This window comes from Marasmius oreades, chromosome 10, assembly GCF_018924745.1.
Source record: "Marasmius oreades isolate 03SP1 chromosome 10, whole genome shotgun sequence".
Classification (NCBI taxonomy): Eukaryota; Fungi; Basidiomycota; class Agaricomycetes; order Agaricales; family Marasmiaceae; genus Marasmius; species Marasmius oreades.
In genome coordinates, this window is record NC_057332.1 from 1,277,615 (window position 1) to 1,303,916 (window position 26,302).

The following is a 26,302-nucleotide window of genomic DNA, read 5'->3' on the forward strand; positions in this document are numbered from 1 at the left end:
GTGTCTGAAGAGTACTGGAAACGAAGGCTAGAGAGTCCTTAGAGTCGTAGAAATATAAACAAGCCAGCTTTGATGCAGATGGTCGGGACCTACAGGTTTGTCATCACATTACTCCTCTCGTCAAGTGGTGAAAATCGAAACTCCCACGTTTGGTGTTCGGGGTCCTCCCACCTTCGCGTAAAGGAACAATTGGATTTCATATTTATAACACAATGCACTTCCTCCTCTTCCTTACTTCATCCTTTATTGTTCTCCCTTTATTGTTCCCCGAATCCATCCTCTAATCTGTGCTATTGTCTTTCTTTCGCTCGCCATTGGACACTGCGTCGCAACACCAGCTACGAGCTTAGATTTCCTACACGACCAAATAACACGATCAGAATAAACAAACAACACGAAGTCACGATGACAGTAGCGACGCGCCCTACATCTTCGCCAGTCACATTCTGCGAGAATGTTACTCCAACGACATACGCGCAGACCCGTCACAGCCTGGACCACCTAGAAGATCTAGACTTGGATGCTCTGAACGAACTTCAGTCGTCATTACTTCCAGGATTTGAACCATGCAATGCCGGCACGACGACTAAGAGACGTCGGGGTCCTCCTCATCGTCGGCGTTCTCAGGGTCACATTCCACGACCTCCGAATGCCTTCATGATGTTCAGACAGAATTTCTGCAAGAGTTCACAGTTCAAGCCAGGAATGACCGACGAACGAGATAGTTTGAGCAGGCTACTAGGTGCGAACTTTTTGTGGCGACCATTTGTTGATTTATTCATCATTTATTGACTTACAGGAAAAGAGTGGCGTCAACTTCCAGCAGAAGAGAAAAGTTATTGGGACCTGGTCGCCAGGATTGAAAAAGAGAGGCACAAGAGGTTGTATCCTGACTACAAGTACGCTCAGCTCCTTCCAAAGCCGGGTTTGTTCTGATTTCCTTTTCTTCTCAGGTTCAAACCGGTCCACAAAAAACGAAAACAGGTCCAGGAACCCGCCGGCTCTGTTTCCAAACAACGGATCTCGAAAAAACGTACTTCTCCTGCCATCGACGACGAGTCTGGCGAGCTTAACTTCTCCATGGATATCGCAAAGCAGCGCGAACTTCAACTCGAAAGGAACAGCTACATCACGGAGCTGTACAAGTGTGGCTACAAAACTGAACAGTTGGGGCCGTTTATGAAGAGGTTTGATGCGCATCATCGTCAGAAAGCCCTCGGGCTTTCCCGTCGACCGGCTCATGAAGAAGAGCTGGACGCAGACTCGCACTCCGACTCAGCTACCCTTTTTGATGATGGTGATGGTTATAGCTCTACTCGGAAGTTGAATCTCGATATTCCCTCCCCTTCTGGCTCGCGCATATCTTCGCCAGCTACTCTTGCGTACTCCGAGTCGAGCTCTCCCGCACCATTCACGTTGCCAACGGTCCCGCGTCTGTCTTCGCTTGTCCCTGCGGAAGGTTTTACTGGGTCATGCTCCAGTTGGGGTTACCAGCAGCCGCGAAGAAGCTCTTCGGTTCCGCTTCCCTTCGGCCAGTGGGAAGACAATTTGTTTAATCCTAGCCTTACCGATTCTACGTTCCATTCCACATATCCCGCACCACCTCTCTCGCCACCTCCTATGTCCATAATGCATCCGGGATTCTGCCCGAGTGAAATGGACCCCGAATACACCCCGATGTCCATAGAACACCGATGTCTCATTGGGGAACGACGCGCATCCAGCGCTGGAGGGATGCGCAGGAGCTGGGGATCTTTGAGTAAACTTTCACCGTCATCGACTTATGGGCAGGAGGATTTCTCAACAAACAGGAATGGGAATCAGTGGGGGTGGATGCAGGGAACAGATGGTGGAATGTTTAACAACGGAGAGCTTCCTGAAGTTGAACCCGGTTTGTTCCAGCCCAATTTCGATTTGAGCGCTGGTGGACTTGGATTGTCTTCGGTGTCACCGCATCTCGACGGTGCTGTGTCACCTCTCGACGCTCCTTCTCCGTTGGATAGTCTTCCACTCTCATTCAATGCAGAGGAGGTGCAGATTATCGCTCCTCAGCCAGTTTCTCCCGTCCCGTTGCAGACCTTCGACGCTTTGGGTTTTCTTGATTCCGGTGACTCTTCAGCTATGGTTGACGCTATCATGAATGCAGAGTTCGTTGACGCAAGTGAGGATGGCCTGGTGTTTCCTCTTGAAGTCACGAACTGAAGATCTTTCGAGCGCGCACTTCAACGACGACTCGGTTACGATTATGACCTATACTTACATGAATGCAGTTCCGTACAAGTCGACATTTTGTTATCGCTTTGCTTTCTCATCTGTATCAATAGTAGTTTTCTCCTTGTTTTTTGTTGTTCTTTTTTACACAGTACCTTATTCACCTCTGTATCCTCAAGTTACCCATATCTTATACATATGTATCATTATTACCCCTCTTAAAATGTCACCCTTGAAGCTTGAAGCTTGAAGGCTTGAAGGCTTCTGTTTTACTTCTAGTACAGGAGGGATCAAGACATGATCTGATCTTATCTCCATCATGACTCGATCTACATCGATTACTCTGAACTCAATTTTTGCTCCGTTAACCACCCACTATGTCAATCCCAGCTATGAAGGTCTCAGAAGAACTTTCTTTAGATCCAACTGCCCCTCCTACGGTGCAAGGTATAACTAATACTTTGGCTGGGGCTTCCTTGGCCGAGTGAGCACGATCTTCCGAGACATCCCGATCAGAATCCAACATTGACCCTTTCCTTCATGGTAGCCAGTCGTCCACGTCTACTGCATCTACCAACACTCCCAATGCTCCCGGGACAGCACCCGCACAATCCCATGAACAAGTCGTCACGCCTTGGGATGTTCAAGGATCCGTGGGCCAGGACGGACAACAAAATGCTATCGATTACGACAAGTTAATACAGCAATTCGGGACGAAAAGGATTGATGAAGCTCTGTTAGAAAGGTTTGAAAGATTGACGGGAAAGAAACCTCATGTGTTTTTGAGGAGGGGAATGTTCTTTTCGCATAGGTATGTGATCAATTTCATCGTGTTTGCGATAAATTTTTCTCATATCTTTCAGGGAGTTTGACAAAATACTTGATCGATATGAGCAAGGTAAACCGTTTTTCTTGTATACTGGACGAGGGCCTAGTAGCGACAGTATGCATTTGGGGCATATGGTTCCGTTTGTTTTCACGAAGTACGTCGCATAATATTTCTTCAGAAGGGGTTACGTCTGATGCATTTTATTCTTGGGATCAGATGGCTCCAGGACGTATTTGAGGCACCCTTGGTTGTCCAGCTGACAGGTAGTGGATTAACCAAATGTACGGACGTTACATGCCTGAACAACTGAACACGCAGACGACGAAAAGTTCCTGTTCAAGCACGAGCTAAAAGTAGAGCAAACCAAGCTCTTCGCTCGACAGAATGCAAAGGACATCATTGCATGTGGATTCAATCTGAACAAAACATTCATATTCAGCAATTATGACTTTGTTGGTGGACCTTTCTACGAAAATGTTTCGAAGATCTCGAGGCAAATCACTTACAGTCAAGCAAAAGCAACGTTCGGATTTACTGATTCGTGAGTCTTCTTGTCCTGTCTTCACCGATTCCATCATAATGATTTCGCTCCTTTCAACAGCGATAACGTCGGTAAAATCCATTTTGTGGCCATTCAAGCCGCCCCATCGTTCTCGAACTCCTTCCCCCAGATTTTCGGCACCCAAACCAACATCCCCACATTAATCCCATGCGCTATCGATCAAGATCCGTATTTCCGACTCACCCGCGACGTGGCTCAAAAACTCAAGTATCCTAAACCCAGTTTGATCCACTCCATGTTTTTCCCGGCTCTGCAAGGTCCACAAACGAAAATGAGTGCGAGCGATCCGAATAGCAGCATCTTTATGACAGATACGAAGTCACAGATCAAGAATAAGGTGAACAGACATGGGTTTTCGGGCGGCCAGGAGACAGAGGAGGAGCATCGGAGGCTTGGCGGGAACACAGAGGTTGATGTTGCATACCAATATTTGACGTTCTTTCTGGACGATGATGATGAGCTGGCGAAGATGGGTGAAGATTATCGTGCCGGACGCCTGTTAACCGGTCAACTGAAAGCGAGGTGTATAGAAGTCTTGCAGAAGTTCGTCGGTGAATTCCAAGAGGTTTGTTTATCCATTTTCTCCCCTCTTGCTGTGGCAAGGTTCTTCGCTGATGTTTCGTCTCTATATAGCGAAGGGCCAAAGTTACAGAGGAGGATGTCACCGCGTTTATGGACAAGTTGAGAATGATTGATCCTTCTGTTGGCAAGGCTGCACTTGCTTCAGCGACATGACTAGATTCTCAGTATGTGTGTAGACTGTCCGAGTTGTTGAAAATGCCGAGCGCCACACGACGGCAGGAAAAGAGAAAATCAAGGGCCGGGCTTGAAAAATATTCCGTTCTATTATGTTGGTGGTCCGTGAAATTTCGGAGCGTTGCCGGGATGACGTCTTGTCGGCCTTACTACAGGCGCGACCGCGGACGCTGGCTGTATGAATTGCTGAGCGCGGGAAATGTTGGACACTACCTGCAGATTATCTCGTTTTCTGGCTTTCTTTATTCCGTTCAACGCGATGCCTTTACTCTCTAGCATAAAGCACGCAACCCTACATAACGTCTACTATTCAAAGTAAGTCATCCGAAAAGCCGATTTAGCTTAAATGCTGTCTAGGTTCGTGGGGCCCTTCCTAGTCGCCGACCAGCACATTCGAGGACAGTTATCACCAGGTACATCTCACGTATAAAAGGGCCTCTAGGCGACTGATGCATTGTCTGATACGCATGCCACTACTGCTCGGAACGCCCTCACTTGAACAATCCCCTATTTGGACCGCTATTTCAACCTGCTGCCACCACCATGATCCCTAAAAACATGCTGGATTTGGGAAATGACCCGCTGTTGGAAATTCTGGCTCGATTTTCACCACTAGAGTTGACGGTCTTCCGACAGGTACGTCCAGAAATCGCGTCGTACGTTTGACAAGGACTAGAATTCAGATCATGCAGACATGCAGACGGGCTTACCGGCTAACAAAAGAGCGCTGCGTTTGGACTCGAGCTGCACTCACATACTCTCCATTCCTCCCTGACGGTCCTCTAGAGTCTCATGATGACCGCGACCTCGAACGTTATCTCCTTCTCGATGAAAATTGGAAACGTCCATCGCCTCTAGTCAGGTCATCTCGACACATCACCAAGCTTGCCAGCGATATTCAATTCATGGAATTGTTCCATGGCAGATATATGTTCATCGCGGGTCGGTCCTCTTTAACTCTGTTCGATCTCGAAACGTCAGGTAACGACTGGGACCAGCCGATCTTTCACCAGTCCGAACCTCGTTACAAATATTTTTTCGCCAGCCACCGCGGGCCAACTGGTAGAAGCAAGAAATACGGGGAAATACACATTTCCATGATCAAACGAAAATACCCTACCCATGATTCTGTGTAAGTCATCCTAGTTTTCAACACCACTAGTCGCTCGCCCGAACTGACGACGGACCGACCTACAAGGGTTATCTTGCGACTCCAGCCAACGGAGAAAATCCCTCTGATACAGATAGCCGAGCTTCGAGCGCCCCCATTAGACGATATCCCGAGTGTCTGCAATTCCAATGGCTTGGTCTTCTCTGATCAAGGGAAAAACGCTACCGATCCCGGGATCCTACCCACCATATACGATATCGCCTCTGAAAGGACTTATCGGTTCCCTGCGTCGGTATGTCTAATCAACAACTTTCAACTTGTTGAATCCGATCCTGATCCCAGTATTTCCTTTCTAGGCAGCAGATACATGGCAGGCCCACAATCGCCAATATATTGAGTACATCCCGTCAGCAAATCTCATTCTCGTGATACATACCAGCGAAAGAGGAAGCTTCATACCAGCCAGCATGCTCCAACAGGACCCGAGTTTTGAAACATACGCCTTTCCGCCGCCAAATAACGTCGGGGTGCTAACTCAAACTCATTTCAATCATGGCATCTTTCCAGGAACGTTTTCAGAACCAGTCGTCATATCTGACGAAACGATCGCCCTGCCTTCTGGTGCGTCCTTGGGCACAAAATTCACCTTAGTAGCTGCTTTCAACGCCTCTGATGTTCCACGACCCGTCGAAGTACGAACGTTCACCGTATTTCTTCCTGTTCATAGCACCGACATTTTATTCGATACCCCCGACGACCCCCTCTTCCTTGTGGACGTAGACGCGCAATCCCCGCTATTTATGGTGCACAACTTATTCGTCACTTCAAACAATTCTGGTCGTGCAAGGATAACCGCTCGGACTCATCGTTTAGGGCGTGGCTCCAGTGACAAAATTGTCCTCTGTGAAGTCAATGAAGGTAAGATCAGTAATCCGACCAGGTTGAGTTACGGTGGTTCAATGAATACACCGGGTTACCTCTTCGATGGATTTCGCGGTCGGTTGGTTATACCATACCCTTCTCTTTTGAGTGTTGTGGACTTTGTTTAATTGTACTTTTACCAGTAGAGTATGGTATCATTTCTGGTTCTTTGTCGTCGCCTGGATTTGTAATTACATCTCCAACTCGGAGGCCTGATCAGAAGCACTATGTACTGAATGATCAACCACATAGATTGGTCGGAGAAGCTCACTCAGAAAAAGAAAACGCGTTGCAGATATTCTGATTATGCCTGTTAGCTGAATGATGCATCGGTATTACTCCGTCTCTGATGGCCGAATTGTGGCGTCTATGTGACACTCAGACTCTCTTCACTTCCTCCATTCTGTGTTTGTGTCCAATCAAAAAACCCTTTTGGCATCCCGTGTCTTGACTGATGCCAACTTTCAAGAGCATCTAACGCTGCTGTGCCCCAATCAAATGTCTGATGTTCTTCTCGAGAAGCAGGTCCGTCCACAAAGATGATGAGAGATTTGTTGAAATGCTGGATGAAACCCGCGTTGACCGCGCTGTTTACTAGGTCCCGGAGAGGATCGTAGAAAGAAAGGACGTTGATAAGGACGACGGCTAGACAAAATTGTCGCTCAAGTCAAGTTTTGTTTGAGGGGCTCTTCTAAACGAACATACGTTTATCGTGAATCCCTAGTTGGGTCCATGTTACTGCTTCAAGAACCTGTTTGGCCTTAGTCAGTTTGGGTATCAATCACTCCCAAAAAGACATACCTCCTCAAAAGTTCCGTAACCACCTGGTAAACCAATGAACCCGCACGATCGTCTGGCCATTTCAACTTTTCTTTCATGCATTGAAGGAACGACAATCTATGACATCCCCAAGGTCGGTATTTTCAAGTTTCACATCGTACTTGGCAAAATCTCTACCTACAGTTTGGAGCTAAACAGGAAGTAATGGGACAAGGAATCAGACGTATGAGACAAAATACGTATTCGCAATACCCCGCACCTGCTCAGTATCGGGTTCTAAAACCACTGATACAAACTTTCCCGGTTTATCCACAGCTTGCCCATCAGGAGGCCGGACTTTATCTTGTTCTCCTCCAGCCGCAAGCATCGCATGAGGTATAACTCCCGTTACGGTTCCTCCACCTGCGATAACAGCTCCAGATACAGCGCCCATGAGACCTTTTTCCCCACCTCCATAAACGAGTCGGCGGTTGGCTTTTGCGAGAGCTGATCCTAGAGCTTAAAAAAAAGAAATCAATAGAGGGACTGGAAGGAATGGAGACCACAGACAGGTAGCTGCCTTGATATATGTTGGCTCGCTTCCTGTGGATGAGCCACAGTAGACTGTAACCGCGTTGGTAGAAGTTGCAGAAGCCATGGAGTTTTTGAAGGAAGAGATATCAAATATCGGTCCTTCATCGTCGATTGTTAAGTGTGGTAGCCTGGTAGGTCCGATCCGGCGGGCTACAGTATGCCATAATAAGCGGTCCGCTTCGAGATGGAGACAGAAACGGGTACATGGAGGCGGATCGGACCTACCGCTCCGAGGAGCCCGAACCTTTGCATGAATCACCGAAAAGACCGATCGTTATACTAAGTTGGACATAATTTGCCAATTCGGATTCAATCGTTCTATATTTTCTGGGCACCGTAGTACCAACAAAAAAAAAAGAAACAAAGACAGATGCATGAAACTGTGTAGCGGTTTGTATATGTAGGAATGCTTGCGTAGGTGGGGGGGATGATGGTAATTGCTTGATACGACAAAGAGAAAAGGAAAAGAGAAACAAGAGATAATACAGTGACAAAAGAGTACGTCGTTGGGTAACCATTAATGCCTGAAACGTTATTTTATGAAATCTGAGCATGTCGTCTCGTCATGGTCGTCATCGCCAGCCACGGCGTCCAACCTCGCCATCCCGCCGAGAAGCATAGTAAGGTATCGAAAGGGAAGAAAGAATAATGATAAGGGTAAAAAGCAAAGGCGGCGAGGTAGGCTGCACCGACGACGATCGACTAGCTGAAGTCCACGTCAAGAAGGATACGATCACGGCTTTCGGAATTCACATAACACGGTGTATATCTGATTGAATGCCGTGTATATCTCTTCTCTGACCTAATGGTTGTGGTGGGAGAGGTATCAGCGGATGTTGTTGACGAATGACAAGATCCACTGTCCCACGACGTGATATACATCGAGTGCACCTCATCATCTCTAAACGCCTTGAGCGCCAAACAGAGACGACAGTACAGAGCTCAAAAACGTATACCACTCGTGAAGCGTGGTAGAGCATGGGCGCCGTGAGCGCTTCATGATACCAAGAGGAGCGCCATGAAGACAAAATGAGTAGACTTTACCTTTGCGCCGGTCAGGACTATCTTTCCCGAAACAAAGATGAGTAGCACGACTTTTGGTTTCATCATGCGGTAGATAAGACCAGGGAATAACTACAAGTCCATGTGAGTAAATGCATGGCCATGACAAACGGGCGCCCACTGACCTCTGGCTCGTAGCTACTGAACTGTCCGTGGCTGTAGGCCAGACCTTCCAAACGAATGGGAAACTTGACATCACAACTGCCAACAATGTTCTGAATTTTGAACTCGGAAAACTTGGCGTCGAAACCGAGTTTCTGCACAATACGCGCGTACTTGCGCGACGCCAGTCGCGAGTCGTCCTCCGATTTGGCACCGGTTACCACCATTTTGCCCGAGGCAAAAATTAGAGCTGTAGTCTTTGGGTCACGAATACGCATGATAACGGCGGCAAAACGCTATGAATTCAAGCGAAGTTGGGCATCATAGTAAACAAACCCGAGGAGACTTTACCAACCTTCGGATTGTACTCGGCATTACGCGCGTGCAACGCAATAGTTTTCAGGTCCAGCCGACAATCGAGGTTCACTGTGGCGACAATGTTTTGTAGAGTCGGGACAATCCCCTCGACAGCGGTGATATGCTGTTGTTCGAGGGTGAGAGGTTTAGGAGTAGCAGCTGAGGCTGTTGGGGTAGATGGACCTGCAACCGCGTTGGTCGCGGGAGGGGGCGACGTCGAGGAAGTTGACGGTTTGGCACTCGACTGTGGGACAGTAGTTTGAGCTTGAGCAGGGGGTTGGAAGGAAGTCGAGAGGGGTGAAGGACCGGGTAACGCGAGACCGCCTCCGGGACGTGATAGGTAGGGGTTAGATGTGGGTAAAGCTAAGCCGGTGGCGGCTGGCTGTGACTGCTGAGCCTGCTGCTGTTGTTGCTGGCGTTGCTGAGCCTGTTGTTGCTGTTGTTGTTGAAAGAGTTGTTGTTGCTGCAGCGATACATTCGAGCGACCAAAAGTGACTTGGCGAGCGGGTAATGCAAAAGACATTTATCTATGAAAATTTTTGGACCGTGGGAATGGGAGGAAAGAAAGCGAGACCTCCCTGCTCTCTATATACTACAAAATTCAAACTCCGCTACACTCCGATCTTATTTCATCAGCGCCCGGAAGCAAACGTTACGTCACCCTTTACCCTTTCCATTCTTCCATGTTGCCCGTTTTCTTCACACCATACCCTTTCCTGTTCGTTGCTCTCAACGTCGATTTCTGCAGGCTTCGTAGCCATCCGAACGAATAGGCTCTTAATTGAACGGGGTATCGCCAGGAATGTTTACCTGATGTCCACCCTAACGACCACGTCAGCTCTCCTATCACCTCTTCCGATTTCTTCCGTTCATCCTATAACCAGTCCAGTATCTAGATGTCAGTTTTTGATACCTGAACATGGTTATCCACGAAGCACATCGACAAAGCTTGCATCGCTTCCTCGATTTTCTCCAATTCGCTGGACCATCCTCTCCTTGGCCGTGCCGGTCGCTCTCGCAACATGTCACATCTGATAAGCGCTTAGCGCTCGAGTCATTGATCGACGCCACCGCACAGCATGTGGTCACACGATTCCTTATCACATTGCTTGTTAAGGCTCGGATGCGGATTCCCGCTGCGTCCTGCACCTTCACTTACTTACTAAGTTACTTAGTCTTCGTTTCCATACCTCCCTTTTGCTCGAGTGGTGCCCTTCATCTCCTTTACCTGAATCTTGGCAATATTTTTTTACCGAAACCGGGGACGGGTATATTTAACCGGTCTCATTACGTAGGTGTCATTGATCCACTCCCGTCTGATTCCCGTCGCCTTTCAACTTCGTTTGTTTTTATGGCGTGGACTCTGAAGTGGCGGATTGAGGTGCCCTTATTTGCATTCTGCGCTAGAGTATCTGCATCCTCTTTGTCACATTTCATGATATTTTGGCCGTGCTCTTTTGACGATTGTACCTTCTATGCTCTCAATATATTCATCATGATCATTCATTCATTCATATCAACCCGCCCCCGCCCCCAAGTGATTGATTGATACGTTCGCATCATGGATCTTCTTTCGATGAGAACAGCGCCTGAGACTTTGATGGAATCATAACTTGACTCTGGGTGTTGCTCTGCTTCATCCTTGAAGCTTGAAGCCTTTACCAGTACTCAATGCTGTTAAGCCAAAAGCGAAAGCCCCCTCACGATGTTACCTGAAATGAAAGTGTGCCTGCGTTATATACAACTACGCTAGTATGTATCATGGATGGGTATTAGGGTAGGATAATTGAGGGGAGTGAGCATAAGGACCAGGAATGAATGGCGAGAACACGCTGCTCGCGACTTGCAGACAGTAGCAGTCATGAGAAGTTCTAGAAATGATCCACACACGAGGAAATGAATATCGAAGTAGAGTGTCCAACAAACGAGAACAGCGACAGAGAATGGGCGAGACCGGATTAAACACCTGCGACGATCCTGAGAACAAAAGAAGAAAACACAACAGGATATACAGTTAGTGAACAAACAACACACAAAGCAGAGAGAAAACGCACTCCTCCGCCTTATTAAGGGCCTGCACCATACCAACAACTTCCTTCCTTCTGTTCACAACGTACTCACTCTCCTTCAACAACTCATCCAGCACCTCGGGTTTATACAGCTCCTGCAACAACTCTTTCTGTAAATTCTCTTTCGCGTGGTTCACCAATGTGAGAGTGATGGCCTTGGGAACCATATCAATTATCTCCCTCTTCACGACATTGAAGTATGAGTGAATCAGAAGTTCTGTTCAGGAAACGACACCATTAACTTCACCGCCGAACATACTCTAAGCAAAAGAAGATGGAACGCACTGATAACTTCCGTCTCCATAGTCTCTCTCTCATTCAACGCTGCTTGTGGTTTAATCACCTGGGGAGGAGCTTCGATCAGTGGCCCCGTAGGTTTCTTCTTCTGTGTACCCTTTGCACTAGAGAAGAAGCTTCCAAAGAAACTAGGTTCCTCTTTCTTCGGCTCAACGTCCAGATCACGATTGTTGTTGATCGCTCCAGGAGCTAGCTTGCCAGTCTTGGGATCAGGAGTAGGCGTAGCGGGTTTGTTCGCGTTTAGACGGTCCTGAACAATTTGCATGGCCTTGTGACCGCTGATAAAGTCCGGATGAGTAGTGTTGACATAGCAGGCTTGCGCGCTAAGAGTTTGGGTGAGCATTGTGAACGTAAATGGACACGAACATGAGTAGATAACTCACGCAACCATGTCAGCTACCAACTTGTTTGTGGGCACCATTGCGTTCTTGAAGAAAGCCACCACGACACTGTTAAATCTGTCCTTCAGAGCGGGATAGCGTTTGAAAGCTTGCTGTAGAACATATCGGTTTGCGATCATGCGAACGATGTAAAGTGGACTCACAAGTTTGCCCAAAAGCTGCCCAAGGATTCGAATAAGCTCATCGTACACCAGCTGGCAACACCTCTGACCGGGTTCGTCTAATCGCTTTATTTGCTGCTTCACGATAGCATCGAATGCACCCGTGCCTACGAATAAAGATGGTGTAGAGCCCTGTCAACCAGATAAGGGTGTCACAGATCAACTCCCAGGCGCAGGAACGTTAAAACGCACAGAAGAGTTGTACAACAACGTGCGGATATCTCCATCCTTGACCTGGTCAAACGGATCAATGTTCTTGACTCCGTAATTAAACAACTCGTGAAAAACGAAGCTTATACGTGCTCCGCCGGAGAGCTCGTTCAGCGATAGGTCATTTGTATTCCCATCAATCACCGTACGGAACTCGTTTGTGAACTCAGTAATGACGGATAGCACCACATTTGCGGAGTTGTCAGCCATTGACCCGCCAAGGCTTTGCAGTTCAGCACTGTATTTCTGTAGTTGTTGGGTAATCCGAGCTTTAATATCGGGTAGAGTTGCGCGGATATGATGCATGAGGATCTGAGAGAGTATGAATAACACGAACACGGCGATAACAAGTCAACAAACCATGTTAAGCTTCCTGGTAAGGAAAGGGGTACCACAATATTGCGCTTTGCCTTTGTATGAAGGATGATTTTCGAAAAAGTCTCTTTCGGCATCCAGAGCCTTTGCAATTGACTTCGCTGAGTCGATGTCGCGCTGACCACGGTTGACAACAGGAACATATCCCATTCTCAACGGGATGATACGACCGGCGAGGATATCCACCACATCTGTACCAACATCCCTGAGATACAAGGGTTAAGTTTGAGTTTGAAGGACAAAAAGTGCAAAGACTCACATCAAGTCTATCTTCGTCAAAACACCGATTGTCCGGTTACCCTCCGGGTCTACTTCCCTTGCCAATTTCAAACCATCAGAATTTGCCAGATCTACGTTTGCAGGTGAGACGGCAAGGATAATACAAGCAGGTTTCGAGATATATTTCAAAAGCATATCTCGTATCTGCTTTTCGATATCTTTCGGTTGGTCTCCGACAGGGACCCTCGTCTGACCAGGCAGATCGACGAGCGTAAGGGTGAGGACTTTGTTCGAATATATACGAAGGTTTATAGGTTGTGGTGAGATGCCTGCATTACGGCCAGTTTTTGCATCTGTGTCTCGTACAATTTCGTCTCGAATTTTGTTGAAATCGTAGAATTTCTGGCCGGGAAGATGCAGAAATTCTCCCCATTCGTCCGCGTTCGCAGAAGGGTCACCACCAGGGGTTGCGACAGCTATTCAAAGACCCCCCGATGTAAGTGTCAAAATTAGATTTCAAGGACGCGTAATGCGTACCGTTTCCGTTCTGTTGGGGTGTTGATGTCGCGGGTCGATGAACAAGTTGAAGAACCTAAAGGGGGGGTATGATAAGAAACGCAAAGCAATGCAAAACAGGCATTTCCGTACCAAAGGCCTTCGCGTCACAATACCAGTGCCACGAGGAAGGAAATCTCTTCCAACAATGTTCTGAACGGAATGGCTTGGTCAACCAGACGAGCTATCAAGGCTACCGTGTATTTTACGCACCTCGAGCACACTACTTTTACCACTACTCTGACTTCCGATTACACATATTTGAGGCAAGTCTATCTGTGCGGATGAAGAACCGACTGCGGCGAAAACATCTTGCAGCTTGTTGACGATGGTAACAATCTCTCCACCTAGTCCAGCGGGACCGTTTGTCGACATAATTTCGTTGAAAAGGGATTCGGTAGGGGAAAGATGATGAAGGAAGGGGAGGGAGGCAGTCTGCTGCAGTCTGACGTTGCGGCGCAGCGCGCGGTGGACAAACTGGGACAAAGTCCAGTCCTTCTCCAAGCGTTACTTACTTATTGTCTCTTTATTGCCTCATATACAGAACTCGCAGCGTGCAGGGAACCTATTGTCCTGTATACTTGTAGGATCGTCGAGACGCGTTTAGACTGCAGCCGTAACTATCACCTGCATCGTCACTACATCGTGCGGTGAGTTTCAGGTAGCAATGATCTATAGCTGATTCTGATCCTTTCGTGTCACTCTTCAGGCCCAGGAATTGGTAACAAGGGCAACCAGATGTCTCAGACCTACACGAACAATAACAAACGCCAGAGAAGTCAACTGTCTCGAAGAGCACTAGAATTCAATCCCAACGAAGAGTTTGGAATTTCGGCCTCGCCACAAAACAACCAAGCTTCCACCCCAAGACGGCACAAATCGCGTTCTCCTTCGCGAACGGGTCCCCGACCTGATCCATTTGATATATCTCCAGTGGCTTTCACTTCGTCCAAATTACCGCGAAGCTCTACCTCTACTCTTACCCGATCCATTTTTGCATCCATGGACGAACTCTCAGACCCAGGTCAACGGGTCAGATCGACCAGTAGCTCTTCTCTGCCACCTGGTTCTCGACATACGAACCCTCGAGATTTCTCCGTCCATGTAGTGCCGTCCACCTCACAGAACAAGTCGCACAATAAGAAAGATAAAGGCAAGGAGCGCCTATTTGTGCGTTCCTCTAAGCAGTTACCTTCAGAGGATTCCGGTTCCTTTTCAGGACCGATAGCTGCGGCTGAGTTTGAGCGTATGAAGAAAGAGATAGAGGAGCTGAAGAATACCGTACAAGATCACAAGAAGACGATCAAGAAACAATCCAAAGTAAGGCATTAGCTATTATTGCATTAGTAGCTAAACACCTGTCTCAGCGGATAGAAGAGCTTAAAACGGAACTCAACGCTGGCAAGATAGTAAATTTGTTTTCACCTCTCAGTTTTCATGATCTGACCTTTTCAGGCACGGAAGGAGCACGAGACTCAACTTCAAATTCTCTCCTCGAAAGCATCGAAACATGAAGAGGTACAGAGCATTTGCTACTTCCTTTCCTTATCTTCTGTTACCTATCTTTCCGCCTAGCTCGTTAGCGCTCTTGAAGTTACGTTCCAATGTCAAATATGCATGGATTATCTGACTAAACCTTTCGCGTAAGCTTTCATGGTCTTTCTAAGTTATATGTTTACCCACACAATCCCATCATCAGTCTCTCTCCATGCGGACATGTTCTGTGTGTTTCATGCCTTCAAGACTGGTTCCGTAAAGCGCCTCTGTCTGTTGACGACATGGATATCGACCCCGAAGATGCGGAAGATCCCGAATATCTCTTATCCCGACAGAAGACCTGCCCTTGTTGTCGTGCCATCATCACACGCAGGCCTGCCCCCGTATTTTTAATCAAGAGTGCAGTGGAGGCTATCAAGAAATACAAGGCATTCACAGATAGTTCTAACGCTCAAAGAAGTGAGAGTCCTCTTATCGGCGATGAAGACCCTTGGGCAGGCTTTTTCCCTGAAGAGGGCGTCCGCAACGATGACGAAGACGAGGAGTATTTCGTACGGCATTATTATCTGGATGACCTCTACGTGGATTCCGACTCTGACGGTTTGGAGTCGATCATGATGGATGCGGATAGTGCCTCTGAGTCGGGAGGTGAAGATGAAGAAATACACCAACCTGATGAAGAAGATGGGTATCAGGAGGAGGAAGAAGCTAGTGATGCCGAATCTTTGGAAGATCCGCTGTTTGTGAAACCCCCTTGGGAGCCTCCGCTTGATCTATACGGTCGCGAAGAATTAGTGGATCTTGATGAGGAACGTTCATCGATGCTACAACGCGGCTGTACCCTCTGGCTGATTCAGACTTGCCATATGGAGTACACTCACAATGATGGTTTTGTGGCGTACTTGTACGCCTTGAATAACGAACGGCACTCTTACGAAATTATCTTTGCTCGGACAGCGGAAGAGAGGAACAAAAGGGAATTACACAGGCTGTTCTTGGGGTGGAATCTGCATATGCCGTTCAATGAACGTCTGGACGAGGAAGGCGGAAAGGAGTTTTTGACTCAGACATTGGAGCTCTATAAGAATCAACCATGGAAGTTTCAACTAGATGAGAGGCTGAGAACTCCGGGAAAGTTGGATCTACACGTCCTTGTGCGAGCTGATGGACATGATCAGGGATATGAGACTACGGACACAGAATATTATGAATGGTAAAGGACGGATTTTGATGCATTTCGATTTACTTTTGTACTTTACAGACAGATTCGATTGCTATGGTAGTCGACTTACCTCCTCTCCCGCAGTGCGAATAAGAACCTTGGCAGTGCTACCTATAGATAATTCCAATGCCGCTTGGGTTGGGCGGGCATTCAGACACTTTTCAAACCTAGCACTCTCTCGTACAAGTCAAGTTCTCGTTGCAATGCATCTTGCTGGTGGTCTTTCTGACGGAAACCATAGCCCTCGCTTCATATAATCGATACTCCAGAAGTCCTCTTCTTCGTTTGATGTTATTGTAGATGGCTCCTTCGGAACCACCTTGTCGATTTCACCTTGAAAAATCTACGAGAAATCAAATCGTTGGTTTGTAGCTGTGACGGAGATCTCACTGGCAACGGAGTTGCAAAACTTTCTATATGATTAATTAATGGGAGACCTATCGGTGTAATTCTTCGGCACCTCCTCATTAAGTCCCGCCCAACAACTTGAAGCCATATTGAGACTCAAACTTGTGTGTAGTTTCTGCCGGCGCCACCACACCTGATATACCATATAGTGACGTCCCGGCAGCAAAGTCCGAAGAGTTGCCAACGTGGTGAATCCTCCTGCTGAACCTCACGTATGACAACGCGTCTGGGGTCAATGAAGCTGTACGGCTGGCCTGACATCAGTTAGACTCTACCATAGTCATAGCTACCTTCGTAGTTGACGTCGAGCCTGAAAACGATCTACTGAATTGTCGATACACAAATTTAATGAGTAACGATTACGAACCATGCGAACCCACAAGATGTGAAATATTGGATTGACCATCTTAAGCCTGAACCCGGTAGGACCTCCGTGCGCACTTACAACAGGGAGACTTCTCTCCGTCAACACTTGACCCGGAATACTCGTGGTTATGAGGATGGAAATACATGACATGGAGGAGGTCGTCTTTGGGTGGTACATGCCTTGTGGAGCGGAAGCTAGGCAGCTGTCGAATTGTCCAATATTGCTATTGGGTCTCCAAGTGGTGAATGAGGTGGAGGGAGAAGAAGTATCCAGGTCGGAAATGTTACACCGAACGACTCTCTGCCCTTCATCTATTTCCTGACCAACGAAAGCAAACTGGTGAACGGATAGGGATACCGCGCGCATATTCTCCACAACGACATATGGACTCTCAATTTCCTGCTTGACAGCAGTTTTGACGTCGATCAGATCGAGGACACTTCTGCCATCCCGATAGCTCGTAAAGACCGCTTTTGTACCCTCCTCATCTAACACAACGTACGGAAACATGCTGAGACCACATAGGATTTGAGAAGTCCTCTGATATGGGCTCTTGAATAACGGGAGAAGCTGTACCATTTGTATATTTCCAAGGGTTGCTGAACCTGACGCGTCGCAAGTAAAGAGAAATGTGCAATTCGAAGCCCAAGACACGTAACCGGCGTTGACTTTTTCATACTCGCTTGGCGACGTTCTCGACGTGGAGCTCATTGGCAGAGGTGACAGCACCAGCCATGCGTACCTTCCCAAGGCATGTCTGGACGCGACCACTGAAACCATGCGAGGCGCTGTCCGTCAGGAGGAAAATTAGGCATCGCATAGAAATCAACGCCAGAAACGAGGCTGGTCGTGACCTTCCTATTTCCAACATCCACAAGACACAATGTGTTGGCCATGACCGAAGGTGTATCGTTTGTGTGGTCTTCTAGGACGGCGACAAAAGTTCCTGTTTCGTGGGTGAACATCGATACAGGCGAATCTATGGGCCGTATTTTCTGCATGTTCCATCTGCGAGATCCTGTACAATTGACGCCCGGTAATAAGTATAGCTCACCAGATGTGACAGGTATGGGCTCTCCACCTTTGACATCCATTTCGTATATTCGTCCATCCTTGAAGTTCGAAAAATACGCCTCACCCTCGTAGACTGTTGCTGCACCTCCTCCATACTCATGTACTCCCGTAGCAGCACTGGAAACTGCCCCAATGACTGTCGTTTCCGCTCTCAATTTCTACTAGAGCGGTGCTTCCTCCCTCAGTGGTCTCTCTTCCACACAACAGAAGTAATGGGATCAATCAAAACAACGTTCAAGGTAGACTAGTTGTGTGAATGAGTAGAGAAAGAACCGCGAAGCAAGTATCACTCACGGCTCCAGTTATTGCCTCTGTGGTTATTGGCGAAGACCAAGTACCGTAGGGGGCTTTCCAATGAGGCATGACGGATTATTATAATCGGGTGAGGAATCATCGTATTTACAAAGAACACTTGACATGCCCTGCGTCGATCAAACGCTGACCGATTTATCGGCTACATCGGCGCTTGAAGGCGGTACGACGTTACAGCAGAATGTGTAGCTGCGACGGAATAGAGGCGTTTGTCCGTGTGACTTCCTCTCGTCGTTGATCGCGACGGCGACGAGCCCCGACGAGCGCGTCGTTTATTCCGCCGGCGATGGGTACTGCGTACGACGTCAAAGGAAAAGCGAAGCACTTGATAGCTAAATTACTTGATCTGCCGGTATGTCTTAACATGAGTTAGTATTTCTCATCGTCGACTGAACTCTGTAGTAGTCAGAGGCAAGCAAACCCAATGATTCGGGTTCATCTTCAGCGCCGCAGTTTCCATCCAGGCCAGAAACGAACAATCTAGACCTTATACGACCGCTTCAATCTCTTTCACTCTCTGCAGATGATCGGCCCAATACAACCTTTGTTGGGGGTTTCAACCCAAATTCACCTCATCACCATGCATCATTGCCTCGCCCTCCAGGTATGCCTATTCCCCACGCAAACCAACCTAGAAGGTCGTCTTTGACAATGCACTATGCTCTTAATCCACCGAACTCAAACCCGAATTTCTTGACACCCAAACACACCACCGGTTCCCCGCCATCGCGACCGAATTCCGTGCCTAATTTTCCTAAGCCTGTATTTGCCAATCCGTATCCTTCAGCACCCTCTACTCCTAACGTAGTGTCCGGGACCTCTATTGCAAGTAAGCCATCCACCCCAACTGTCGACACGGGCACGGGATCATCATCGAATTCAAGTAAACCCGATAAACCTAAACGCCAACGAGCCTCTTCAACACCACCATCTCCAACCTCCAATACCGCTGGTGCATCGGGTCAGATACAATGCTCTGGTGTCACAAAAACGGGGAAACGTTGTACGCGACTGGTCAAGAACGGGCCCGCTCTCACCGGCGTGATGGGGAGCAACACGATAGGCGGGCAGACAATAGAGAGGTTTTGTTTCCAGCATATGAAGGAGTTGCTGCTACCAACGGGATTTTATGCTCGTAGTCAGACTGCAGGAACCCAGGAGTGGGTTGACTTTACCGGTGAGTTTTTGTCGTTTTGCGAACTTATAAAACCACATTTTGATGGAAGTCATCGGCATTTACCCTCTAGACTATATACCGAACTATTTGCATCCAGACACACAAGTTGCGCTGCGCGTTGAAATGGAGAAACAGAGATCGTCCTCTGATATCGAGGGATATATCTACACTTTTGAAATACGCTGTTCGTCTCAAACTCGTGAATAACAACCATACATGTACTGATCTTCAGTGCCCGACGCAGACCCAAATCCTCAGAATACCATCAAGCTCAAAGTAGGGCGTACCAATAATGTTGTGAAGAGGCTCAACCAATGGGGCAAACAATGTGGGTCGAAAGAGCAGGTTTTACGAGGGTGGTATCCTGGCACTGTCGACCCAGATAGTGACGACGACGATACCGCAGGACAAAGCCTCATGAGAGGTCGTGTTAGAGCGGGTGGAAAGGGCATATGGTGTCATCGATTAGGTGGGATCTCTATCACTCCAAGATTCGTTATGTTCCGACTCAGATTTTCAGAACGTCTGGTTCACTTGGAGCTCGCTGATCTAGCCGTGAATGAAGCGTACCTCAAACCGGGTTGGAAACCTTTTGCAAAAGGAAAAGGAAAGGGCAAGTTCCAAGGCACCGGACAAACCCAAGCGACCAATCCGACCTCTCCCTCTATGGTGGGATCCCCAAGAAAGGGGGCAGGAAAGAACGGTAAGAATGCGGCTGGTGTCTTTACGAATGGATTAGGGAACGGCGGTGGCCTTTGCAAGGACTGTAAGTTGCTTCACTCCTTCGCGTACGACTTGTGCTGACATCTGAAGACAAGGTGGGACAATACACAAGGAAATATTTGAATTCACCCGGTTTGAAAAAGGCCCGTATAGGGGTAAAGAATGGGAGGTGCTTGTGAAAAGGGTGATTGACGATTGGGGTGAATTTGTGAAAGAATATGTTTGAAGCAATTGTACTTTTTCGGAGCTGGCCTCATGGACGTATTGTTATTGTATATGCTGTCTTGTCAGAGCTTTCGGTGTTGTGTTTCCTGCTCCCTAACTATCTCGTTTACCTTTTCAGCTATTTCAGTGGGATGTTACTTGAATTGATGTCAAACAACCTGGGACCACCTTTTACGTTTATTTGCTTGAACACGTCACTGTCCGTGTGACTAAGTATAAAAATGAATCTAAAGCATAGATGCTTCTTTCCTTTCGCCCATCACGATTCACCTTGAAGATGGTTGAGTGCGATGTGTGAGTTGCTTCCATCTTTACACTTTCACGCGTGCACGATGAACCGCACTGGGCTCTGACTTCAAACTCGATGTATTGCACTACGTTCGATATATCGAACGGCGGCCTAGAAAACCGTTAACTGATCAAAATTCTTGTTGACATACTCTCTTTGGTTTCTCTTTAGCTGACCTCGATTACTTTTTTTGTTCAGAAACGTTCGCGCTTATAGTTTATAATGGTTTGTACGTGACAGTAACGAAGATGGTCTAGAAGTAACATGGATAAGGTGGTACGCAAATATGCATGTGTCATTGATCCACGTATTTACACCTTCGGCGAAGTCAAGGCGAAGTGCCTGTTTTGTTGGAACCGACAATCCTTACTGGTCAACCGACCGACAGGTTCGGACCGATATTGCTCCGCATAAATATTTCTTGATGAATGCTATATGACAGCGAAAACCCTGCGTTCTTTGATAAATCTAGATACGAATAAGAAAGCAGTCCCGATTAGAGCCCCTACAGCCTAGCAGAGATTCATCAGACACTTGCTCAACAGAGCTAGGATGAAGGCACTCACGGAGAACAGTATCAGATGCTGAAAGTTGGGGATCGTTTGTTTTCTAATGAAAATCCCTGTAATCGGAGTGCCAGCGAATGTTGCGGGCGCCATGAAAGCATATGTACCTCCTACCAAGAGAGATCAAACGCGTGTTGAGCTATGGACTCCAAAGATACGAAAGAACCGACCTATTCGGGCGCCCACTTTCTCAACGGGGGATATCTGCGATACACAGGCCTGGAGATGGTGATGGTCTGATATCAGAAACCCTAGAATCAAGCTCAACCACCGCAAAGCACTTCGTACCGGCATCAAAGCAAAAAATGGTCCCGAGAAGAAACCATAAAGCGCAGAGAACGCTATCAAATTCGGCTCGGCAGTTGAGGTGTACCATAAGGCGATTATGAGGATGGCGGATATCAGCGTTGATATACAGAGCACATTAAATCTGGTAGGGAGAAGTTGAAGATATGAAGAACCGGAGAGATGATCATCGTTTACCTGCCGACATGGACGGCGATAACACCAGGTATCGTCCTGCCGGCTATCGACGTCGCACAAAGGATAGCTAGGTAGTAGGGATTCAGGCTGGAGGACGGATTGGCCGTTGAGGCGTAGAGTCCGAGATAGAAGAAAGGATTGAAAACAGCAAAAACTGAAAACCAGCACCCTGTGGCTAAAAAGACGTAACAAGGATCTCGAAAGGCGCCAAAGTCGAACAACATGTGGAAAGGGGGAAGAGGCTTCGTAGGCCTTCGGGCTTTCACCGTCAGAGTTGCAACAATGAAACAGAAAAGCGTCATAAAGGCGATGATCCGAATCGTCCATCCTGCGAGGAAATTGAGTGCTTCTCCAATTACCAACAATCTTGTTCCCAACTTACCGAAACCCACCCGAGGTATCAGCTTAGCAAGCATGATGGGGAACACTATACCACCTAAGGGATTGGAAAAAACGTCGAGCGTTCGGTGTTTGTTATGAAACAATATCGAACGTGCTAACCGATGCTTGCCCCTGCGGTCAGAGGTCCGATGGCATAAGGAAGTTTCCGCTTAAACCAGTGCGGGATGAGGCCCATAGAAGGAAAGAAGCTGATGATACCGATGAGTGTGGAAGCCTCATAAGCTGGTCTGGACACACCTGAAAGTGGCACCCACACTAAACAAGACAGACTGACATAGGAACTGCTGATATATTTGTCCTGGACGCGTTATCGACAGCATAAAGAGAGCAAAGACAACTGTGATACCACTAGCTGGTACGAGATACCGCGGACCAACAGCATCGAAAACGGCTCCCGCAAATCCTGCAACTTCATTGTCGTGTCAACTCTCTTGAACTAATGGAGGTGGATCTGAACGACTCACAAATGTAGAGAACGAAGACTTGCAGTGCACCAATCATTGACACTAAAGTTGGCGAGTAGTTGGACAGATATTCTTGCTTATAGAAGTCTGCAAACCCTCCGTATCCGTTTACAAGACTGAAAAGTAAGGTTTTGGATCAGTTGTAAAGGTACAACAGATGGGTAGACACACCCGAATGTTCCGAAAGCTATCATTGTCGTTCCTAGAACAGTCAACCATGCATCAAGACCTCCATCTGGGGGTGCGAAGCTCTCTGGATCGATATCCTCTTTGTGACTGGTGATAGGTATGACTGACTCCGCCGCGGCGGGACCCTCCTTCGCTTCCATTTTCTCGGTTGTGCTGAGCAGGAAATCGCGCCCGGGGCTCTCCATTGCTCTCCGCCGGAACGGGGTTTGTAGGTGCCGAAACGGCAACGGATCCCATGCCGCCATCCGAATCTCCGATGCTTCCAATTTTGAATGTCCGCCAGTACAGCCAAAGCAAGTAAGTACAGTCAAGAGTTTGCGCCTTGCGTCTGATACGATGGGACATCTTGCTGCTCTTCACGATCACGGATGAAGCAGAGCGCGGCGAAGTCCTTGAAAGTTGATGCTTACGATAGCTGGCATAATTACAGGAATCTTTGCACGGCGCTAATTCTACAAAGTGATCAAGGCATATTGTACAGCTTTCATCGTCCGATAAACTTCTATAACTTGTTCAAAACAGCATCTGCACCAGAAACAGCTACACCTCGCGCCGTCTCGATCTAAATAAAGGAATTAGCCGCGCTGTCCTCCATTAAAAGAACGAACCCGAGATCTACATCTATGTACTGGACCTTCAAATCATCCAAGATCATAGCATATCGACCCGTTCGTTGCTCAGCACTGGCGTTTCCCAATCCATGCTTCTTCGACCATTCAGCGTCGGTGTCAGAGAGGGTAAGAATCTTCGCAGTAGTGCTCCTTCATCAGACGTTGCATCTCGAGCCTTTTCGTGTAACAATGTCGCACCTTATCCTTGAGACCACTAAAGCGACCCCATCCGCTCATGACGAAAGGATCATTCCCAGCGATAACTGCAATGATGTCTACTCCTTTTGCCTTGAATTCACTATACTTCTCAAGGTAAGGTGGGAGATGGTTCACATGGCAAGTAGGCTACCGCATATATCAATCAGGATTCGAGGATGATGATCAAAACACGCCGGATCCACGCACTGTAAAAGCCCCCGGGACTGCAAAAAGAACGACCTTCTTTCCTTTCCAATCCTTGTGGATATCAAGCTTAATGGCTGTGAACTAGGTTCTGATCTCGCCCGTGTCTGATCGTGCTAGCGGTGAAAACGACTCACGGGTGCCACAAACGAGCTGATAAGTCGGGTGTTTAACAGTTAATGTTACTGCATGAATCATGATCCCAGAGTATGATACTCACACCGCTCTCCAGCTCTGGGCTGTAAGGGATGTAAGAGAAGGTTGCTTCCGGTATAATATCACCAACTTTGATGGTAGGAGCCATTGCGACTGGGAAAAAACGAGGGAACTTGGAGTCGCTTTATAAGATGGTGCAAGCGTGATCACTGACTGATCAGCTTATGATTCGGCGACTATTGCATCCGCTGACAGTGAACATTTCGCGTTTCTGTGTGCCTGAACTTGAAATAAGATCATCAGTGTGGGCCAGAAAGGCACCGAAGGCTGCACTACTTAATCTCAGGTAAAGAGAAGAACCATGGCGTACGAAGTAGAAGCCTGAAAGATTCAATCATGATCACACGTACACCGTAACAATGGATGAAAATAACTTCTTACATTAAAACCTAAAAAGTTCTTCGGTGAAAGATATTAATGAGCTGAAATGAGCTTTTCACAAACGCCTTTGGAAAAAGCCGCCACGGGATTTCATATCTCCAGACTTCGAGTATGATTTGAGTGTAAGCGGCCCGCAATACATATTGATGCAACCAGAAGTCGTGTTCCTAACGTGCAGAGCACGTTATAGCTGAATAAAACTTGTGGTCCGCACGCCAGATAAGGATGCAGCTTTTTGGATCGGATATCTGTCAATCATCCGTGGCTATGTATTGTCGCTACAAGGGGAACGTTCGTAATATTCCGACTCCTTCGCGTATTCATATTCATTCGGATATCCTGTGCTCTGTTATTATTGCTGCAGTGGCGAGGGGACGGAACCGGGTTCGGGTTCATGGAACATGGTATACCTATATCCAGTTCTGTTACTTCACTGTAAAGTATATCAATGCAATCTGCTTCTGCCGAGAAATCAGTGTTATGATCAACAACCTTTGGAGAACACTCACCCACCAGCGGCTTCAAGTTGCACCTTGCCCGGAAATTACTAAAATGGATGGTGGCCCAACTCGGATGGATTGATGTTCCCTCGCAGTCCATCAATCTCTGATGATTTGTTGCCAATGACTCTTCCGCCCAGTAGTGATCCTGAGGGATAATCAGGTCCTGATGGCATTCCGATTCGGAGCATAAGTAGTGAGCTGAGATAACCCATAATGATACCTACGACCATCTGTACCCCCGGGTTCCCTTCAAGCGATCAATGTGGGCGACTTTGTTCTAATTATTTGACGTCGTTTCAGTTTAACCTTCAAGCATAGGTCAGTCTTGCCGACAATACGTATTATAGTCAGCTCGAATGCAGAACAATACCGGGTGGTTGAACTTTCCGGGTCACCAGATGGGTCTTGCATTCGTGAGCGAATACTCGCGCAAGTGGGTGTCGATTGTTCAGGCGGAATAAAAGGACGCTAACGGTTCCTCCAGCTTCGCATCCCTGACCGGCTGCACTCCAGATACTCGATATACCAGTCAGAGGTGGGAGCATACGCACTGGGTGCTGCGCTAAACGACTCGACACTGTTTGAACTGTGTCGGCAGTATGGCGATTCATCCGGGTCGTTAAGATTTTTTGTATCGACGGCACCGAATCGGCCCCCAACAAGAATGGAACCAGAGTATCCTGACTACAGTATCACACCGTGAGTAGTGCTCAGAAATTGAACCGAAGGTCGCTGATGACTAGCTCACTTTTGACATTCAGTCCGACGACATCCTACGCCTACTATCGATCGGTGCGTCAACTCTTGATATCATGGGTATACCCTACCTTACCTGTCACAATACAGCGCTGAACCTCCAAAGGGCCGGAAAACCCTGTATTTAATAGGTTGTATTGAGTATTGTAAGATAGGCAGAAGAAACGCTTGTATCACCTTCTTACGCGTCACGTACATACCGAAGCCTGGAATATTGATACCCCGTTGCGATAAAGCGAACCTGCGAGTGGCCGAATGAGCTAGAAGCAGACGGAATCACAGATCGTCAAGAGCGCTGGGAGATACTTACAAGCTACCAACATGTCAGGACTCCAAAGGAGGCAACAGGAGGGTAAACTAAATATCGTTCTTTGACGTAAGTCACAATGCAGTTCCGACTTCCCGAAGTCAATGAGTTCATGTGGTCCAAGGTAGGAGCCGCCGGTATTGGGGCATTCTCGAAAGGTAATCGTAGTATCTAGTG

General features: G+C 47.6%; 11 protein-coding genes across 13 annotated transcripts; 5 read left to right on the forward strand and 6 right to left on the reverse strand.

The window, feature by feature from the left end:
* Window positions 1-241: 241 nt before the first annotated feature.
* E1B28_002489 (uncharacterized protein) lies at window positions 242-2,488 on the forward strand. Its single transcript, XM_043159408.1, has 3 exons — window positions 242-742; window positions 800-899; window positions 954-2,488. Exons 1-3 carry the CDS (start codon window positions 406-408, stop codon window positions 2,200-2,202), a joined length of 1,686 nt encoding a protein of 561 aa, XP_043003009.1. The 5' UTR covers window positions 242-405; the 3' UTR covers window positions 2,203-2,488.
* Window positions 2,489-2,588: 100 nt separating this feature from the next.
* On the forward strand, window positions 2,589-4,337 carry WRS1 (tryptophan--tRNA ligase; the record flags this gene model as incomplete). Its single annotated transcript, XM_043159409.1, has 7 exons — window positions 2,589-2,695; window positions 2,759-3,022; window positions 3,075-3,194; window positions 3,257-3,303; window positions 3,359-3,581; window positions 3,642-4,167; window positions 4,236-4,337. 7 exons carry the CDS (start codon window positions 2,589-2,591, stop codon window positions 4,335-4,337), a joined length of 1,389 nt encoding a protein of 462 aa, XP_043003010.1.
* A 564-nt stretch (window positions 4,338-4,901) lies between these two features.
* Window positions 4,902-6,518, forward strand: E1B28_002491 (uncharacterized protein; the record flags this gene model as incomplete). Its single annotated transcript, XM_043159410.1, has 4 exons — window positions 4,902-4,994; window positions 5,051-5,490; window positions 5,557-5,761; window positions 5,826-6,518. 4 exons carry the CDS (start codon window positions 4,902-4,904, stop codon window positions 6,516-6,518), a joined length of 1,431 nt encoding a protein of 476 aa, XP_043003011.1.
* E1B28_002492 (uncharacterized protein) lies at window positions 6,398-7,944 on the reverse strand. The gene is made up of 7 exons (XM_043159411.1): window positions 7,720-7,944; window positions 7,430-7,668; window positions 7,352-7,360; window positions 7,192-7,287; window positions 7,096-7,141; window positions 6,662-7,035; window positions 6,398-6,602 (listed from the first exon to the last, which is right to left on the reverse strand). The coding sequence occupies exons 1-6, from the start codon at window positions 7,805-7,807 to the stop codon at window positions 6,758-6,760; spliced, it is 756 nt and encodes a 251-aa protein (XP_043003012.1). The 5' UTR covers window positions 7,808-7,944; the 3' UTR covers window positions 6,398-6,602; window positions 6,662-6,757.
* Window positions 7,945-8,045: 101 nt separating this feature from the next.
* E1B28_002493 (uncharacterized protein) lies at window positions 8,046-9,813 on the reverse strand. 2 transcript variants are annotated; one of them, XM_043159412.1, is made up of 4 exons: window positions 9,263-9,813; window positions 8,931-9,203; window positions 8,788-8,877; window positions 8,046-8,545 (listed from the first exon to the last, which is right to left on the reverse strand). In XM_043159412.1, the coding sequence occupies exons 1-4, from the start codon at window positions 9,785-9,787 to the stop codon at window positions 8,477-8,479; spliced, it is 957 nt and encodes a 318-aa protein (XP_043003013.1). In that variant the 5' UTR covers window positions 9,788-9,813; the 3' UTR covers window positions 8,046-8,476. The 2 variants fall into 2 exon arrangements, with proteins under 2 accessions (XP_043003013.1, XP_043003014.1); XM_043159413.1 differs by having other exon boundaries at window positions 8,046-8,877.
* Window positions 9,814-10,945: 1,132 nt separating this feature from the next.
* VPS1 (vacuolar protein sorting-associated protein 1) lies at window positions 10,946-14,022 on the reverse strand. Its single transcript, XM_043159414.1, has 11 exons — window positions 13,765-14,022; window positions 13,645-13,704; window positions 13,534-13,588; window positions 13,037-13,472; window positions 12,763-12,982; window positions 12,385-12,714; window positions 12,175-12,324; window positions 12,014-12,123; window positions 11,619-11,953; window positions 11,319-11,550; window positions 10,946-11,241 (listed from the first exon to the last, which is right to left on the reverse strand). The coding sequence occupies exons 1-11, from the start codon at window positions 13,924-13,926 to the stop codon at window positions 11,223-11,225; spliced, it is 2,109 nt and encodes a 702-aa protein (XP_043003015.1). The 5' UTR covers window positions 13,927-14,022; the 3' UTR covers window positions 10,946-11,222.
* Window positions 14,023-16,441, forward strand: E1B28_002495 (uncharacterized protein). The gene is made up of 6 exons (XM_043159415.1): window positions 14,023-14,201; window positions 14,261-14,871; window positions 14,919-14,960; window positions 15,007-15,069; window positions 15,127-15,194; window positions 15,251-16,441. The coding sequence occupies exons 2-6, from the start codon at window positions 14,290-14,292 to the stop codon at window positions 16,263-16,265; spliced, it is 1,770 nt and encodes a 589-aa protein (XP_043003016.1). The 5' UTR covers window positions 14,023-14,201; window positions 14,261-14,289; the 3' UTR covers window positions 16,266-16,441.
* A 213-nt stretch (window positions 16,442-16,654) lies between these two features.
* Window positions 16,655-18,526, reverse strand: E1B28_002496 (uncharacterized protein). The gene is made up of 4 exons (XM_043159416.1): window positions 18,414-18,526; window positions 18,127-18,363; window positions 17,046-18,063; window positions 16,655-16,988 (listed from the first exon to the last, which is right to left on the reverse strand). The coding sequence occupies exons 3-4, from the start codon at window positions 17,823-17,825 to the stop codon at window positions 16,965-16,967; spliced, it is 804 nt and encodes a 267-aa protein (XP_043003017.1). The 5' UTR covers window positions 17,826-18,063; window positions 18,127-18,363; window positions 18,414-18,526; the 3' UTR covers window positions 16,655-16,964.
* Window positions 18,527-18,670: 144 nt separating this feature from the next.
* On the forward strand, window positions 18,671-20,726 carry E1B28_002497 (uncharacterized protein). 2 transcript variants are annotated; one of them, XM_043159418.1, is made up of 6 exons: window positions 18,671-18,783; window positions 18,834-19,608; window positions 19,679-19,792; window positions 19,853-20,077; window positions 20,129-20,374; window positions 20,422-20,726. In XM_043159418.1, the coding sequence occupies exons 2-6, from the start codon at window positions 19,038-19,040 to the stop codon at window positions 20,508-20,510; spliced, it is 1,245 nt and encodes a 414-aa protein (XP_043003019.1). In that variant the 5' UTR covers window positions 18,671-18,783; window positions 18,834-19,037; the 3' UTR covers window positions 20,511-20,726. The 2 variants fall into 2 exon arrangements, with proteins under 2 accessions (XP_043003019.1, XP_043003018.1); XM_043159417.1 differs by having other exon boundaries at window positions 18,837-19,608; window positions 20,427-20,726.
* Window positions 20,727-21,276: 550 nt separating this feature from the next.
* Window positions 21,277-23,134, reverse strand: E1B28_002498 (uncharacterized protein; the record flags this gene model as incomplete). Its single annotated transcript, XM_043159419.1, has 10 exons — window positions 21,277-21,357; window positions 21,412-21,521; window positions 21,582-21,630; window positions 21,700-21,841; window positions 21,895-22,222; window positions 22,277-22,330; window positions 22,396-22,484; window positions 22,534-22,705; window positions 22,761-22,876; window positions 22,932-23,134. 10 exons carry the CDS (start codon window positions 23,132-23,134, stop codon window positions 21,277-21,279), a joined length of 1,344 nt encoding a protein of 447 aa, XP_043003020.1.
* A 317-nt stretch (window positions 23,135-23,451) lies between these two features.
* E1B28_002499 (uncharacterized protein) lies at window positions 23,452-24,266 on the reverse strand (the record flags this gene model as incomplete). Its single annotated transcript, XM_043159420.1, has 6 exons — window positions 23,452-23,511; window positions 23,569-23,694; window positions 23,759-23,905; window positions 23,966-24,039; window positions 24,100-24,115; window positions 24,183-24,266. The coding sequence occupies 6 exons, from the start codon at window positions 24,264-24,266 to the stop codon at window positions 23,452-23,454; spliced, it is 507 nt and encodes a 168-aa protein (XP_043003021.1).
* Window positions 24,267-26,302: the final 2,036 nt, after the last annotated feature.

Bases quoted from the DNA above. Each gene is read 5' to 3' on its own strand.
- E1B28_002497 (XM_043159417.1), top strand. From the start codon at position 18,718: ATGGGTACTGCGTACGACGTCAAAGGAAAAGCGAAGCACTTGATAGCT. The intron at 18,784-18,836 runs GTATGTCTTAAC...ACTCTGTAGTAG, and splicing joins CTAAATTACTTGATCTGCCG to TCAGAGGCAAGCAAACCCAA. The intron at 19,609-19,678 runs GTGAGTTTTTGT...TTTACCCTCTAG, and splicing joins GGAGTGGGTTGACTTTACCG to ACTATATACCGAACTATTTG.
- E1B28_002489 (XM_043159408.1), top strand. From the start codon at position 406: ATGACAGTAGCGACGCGCCCTACATCTTCGCCAGTCACATTCTGCGAG. The intron at 743-799 runs GTGCGAACTTTT...ATTGACTTACAG, and splicing joins TAGTTTGAGCAGGCTACTAG to GAAAAGAGTGGCGTCAACTT. The intron at 900-953 runs GTACGCTCAGCT...TTTTCTTCTCAG, and splicing joins AGGTTGTATCCTGACTACAA to GTTCAAACCGGTCCACAAAA.
- E1B28_002496 (XM_043159416.1), bottom strand. From the start codon at position 17,825: ATGGTTTCAGTGGTCGCGTCCAGACATGCCTTGGGAAGGTACGCATGG. The intron at 16,989-17,045 runs GTTCGTAATCGT...GATCGTTTTCAG, and splicing joins ACATCTTGTGGGTTCGCATG to GCTCGACGTCAACTACGAAG.
- E1B28_002492 (XM_043159411.1), bottom strand. From the start codon at position 7,807: ATGGCTTCTGCAACTTCTACCAACGCGGTTACAGTCTACTGTGGCTCA. The intron at 7,669-7,719 runs GTCTGTGGTCTC...CTTTTTTTTAAG, and splicing joins ATATATCAAGGCAGCTACCT to CTCTAGGATCAGCTCTCGCA. The intron at 7,036-7,095 runs GTATGTTCGTTT...AATTTTGTCTAG, and splicing joins ACTAGGGATTCACGATAAAC to CCGTCGTCCTTATCAACGTC.
- E1B28_002493 (XM_043159412.1), bottom strand. From the start codon at position 9,787: ATGTCTTTTGCATTACCCGCTCGCCAAGTCACTTTTGGTCGCTCGAAT. The intron at 9,204-9,262 runs GTTGGTAAAGTC...TTGAATTCATAG, and splicing joins ATGCCGAGTACAATCCGAAG to CGTTTTGCCGCCGTTATCAT. The intron at 8,546-8,787 runs GTAAAGTCTACT...CACAACCATTAG, and splicing joins TAGTCCTGACCGGCGCAAAG to GTCAGAGAAGAGATATACAC.
- VPS1 (XM_043159414.1), bottom strand. From the start codon at position 13,926: ATGTCGACAAACGGTCCCGCTGGACTAGGTGGAGAGATTGTTACCATC. The intron at 13,705-13,764 runs GTGCGTAAAATA...CATTCCGTTCAG, and splicing joins GTAAAAGTAGTGTGCTCGAG to AACATTGTTGGAAGAGATTT. The intron at 12,715-12,762 runs GTTTGTTGACTT...ATACTCTCTCAG, and splicing joins TTACCAGGAAGCTTAACATG to ATCCTCATGCATCATATCCG.
- E1B28_002495 (XM_043159415.1), top strand. From the start codon at position 14,290: ATGTCTCAGACCTACACGAACAATAACAAACGCCAGAGAAGTCAACTG. The intron at 14,872-14,918 runs GTAAGGCATTAG...CACCTGTCTCAG, and splicing joins CGATCAAGAAACAATCCAAA to CGGATAGAAGAGCTTAAAAC. The intron at 15,070-15,126 runs GTACAGAGCATT...CTTTCCGCCTAG, and splicing joins AAGCATCGAAACATGAAGAG to CTCGTTAGCGCTCTTGAAGT.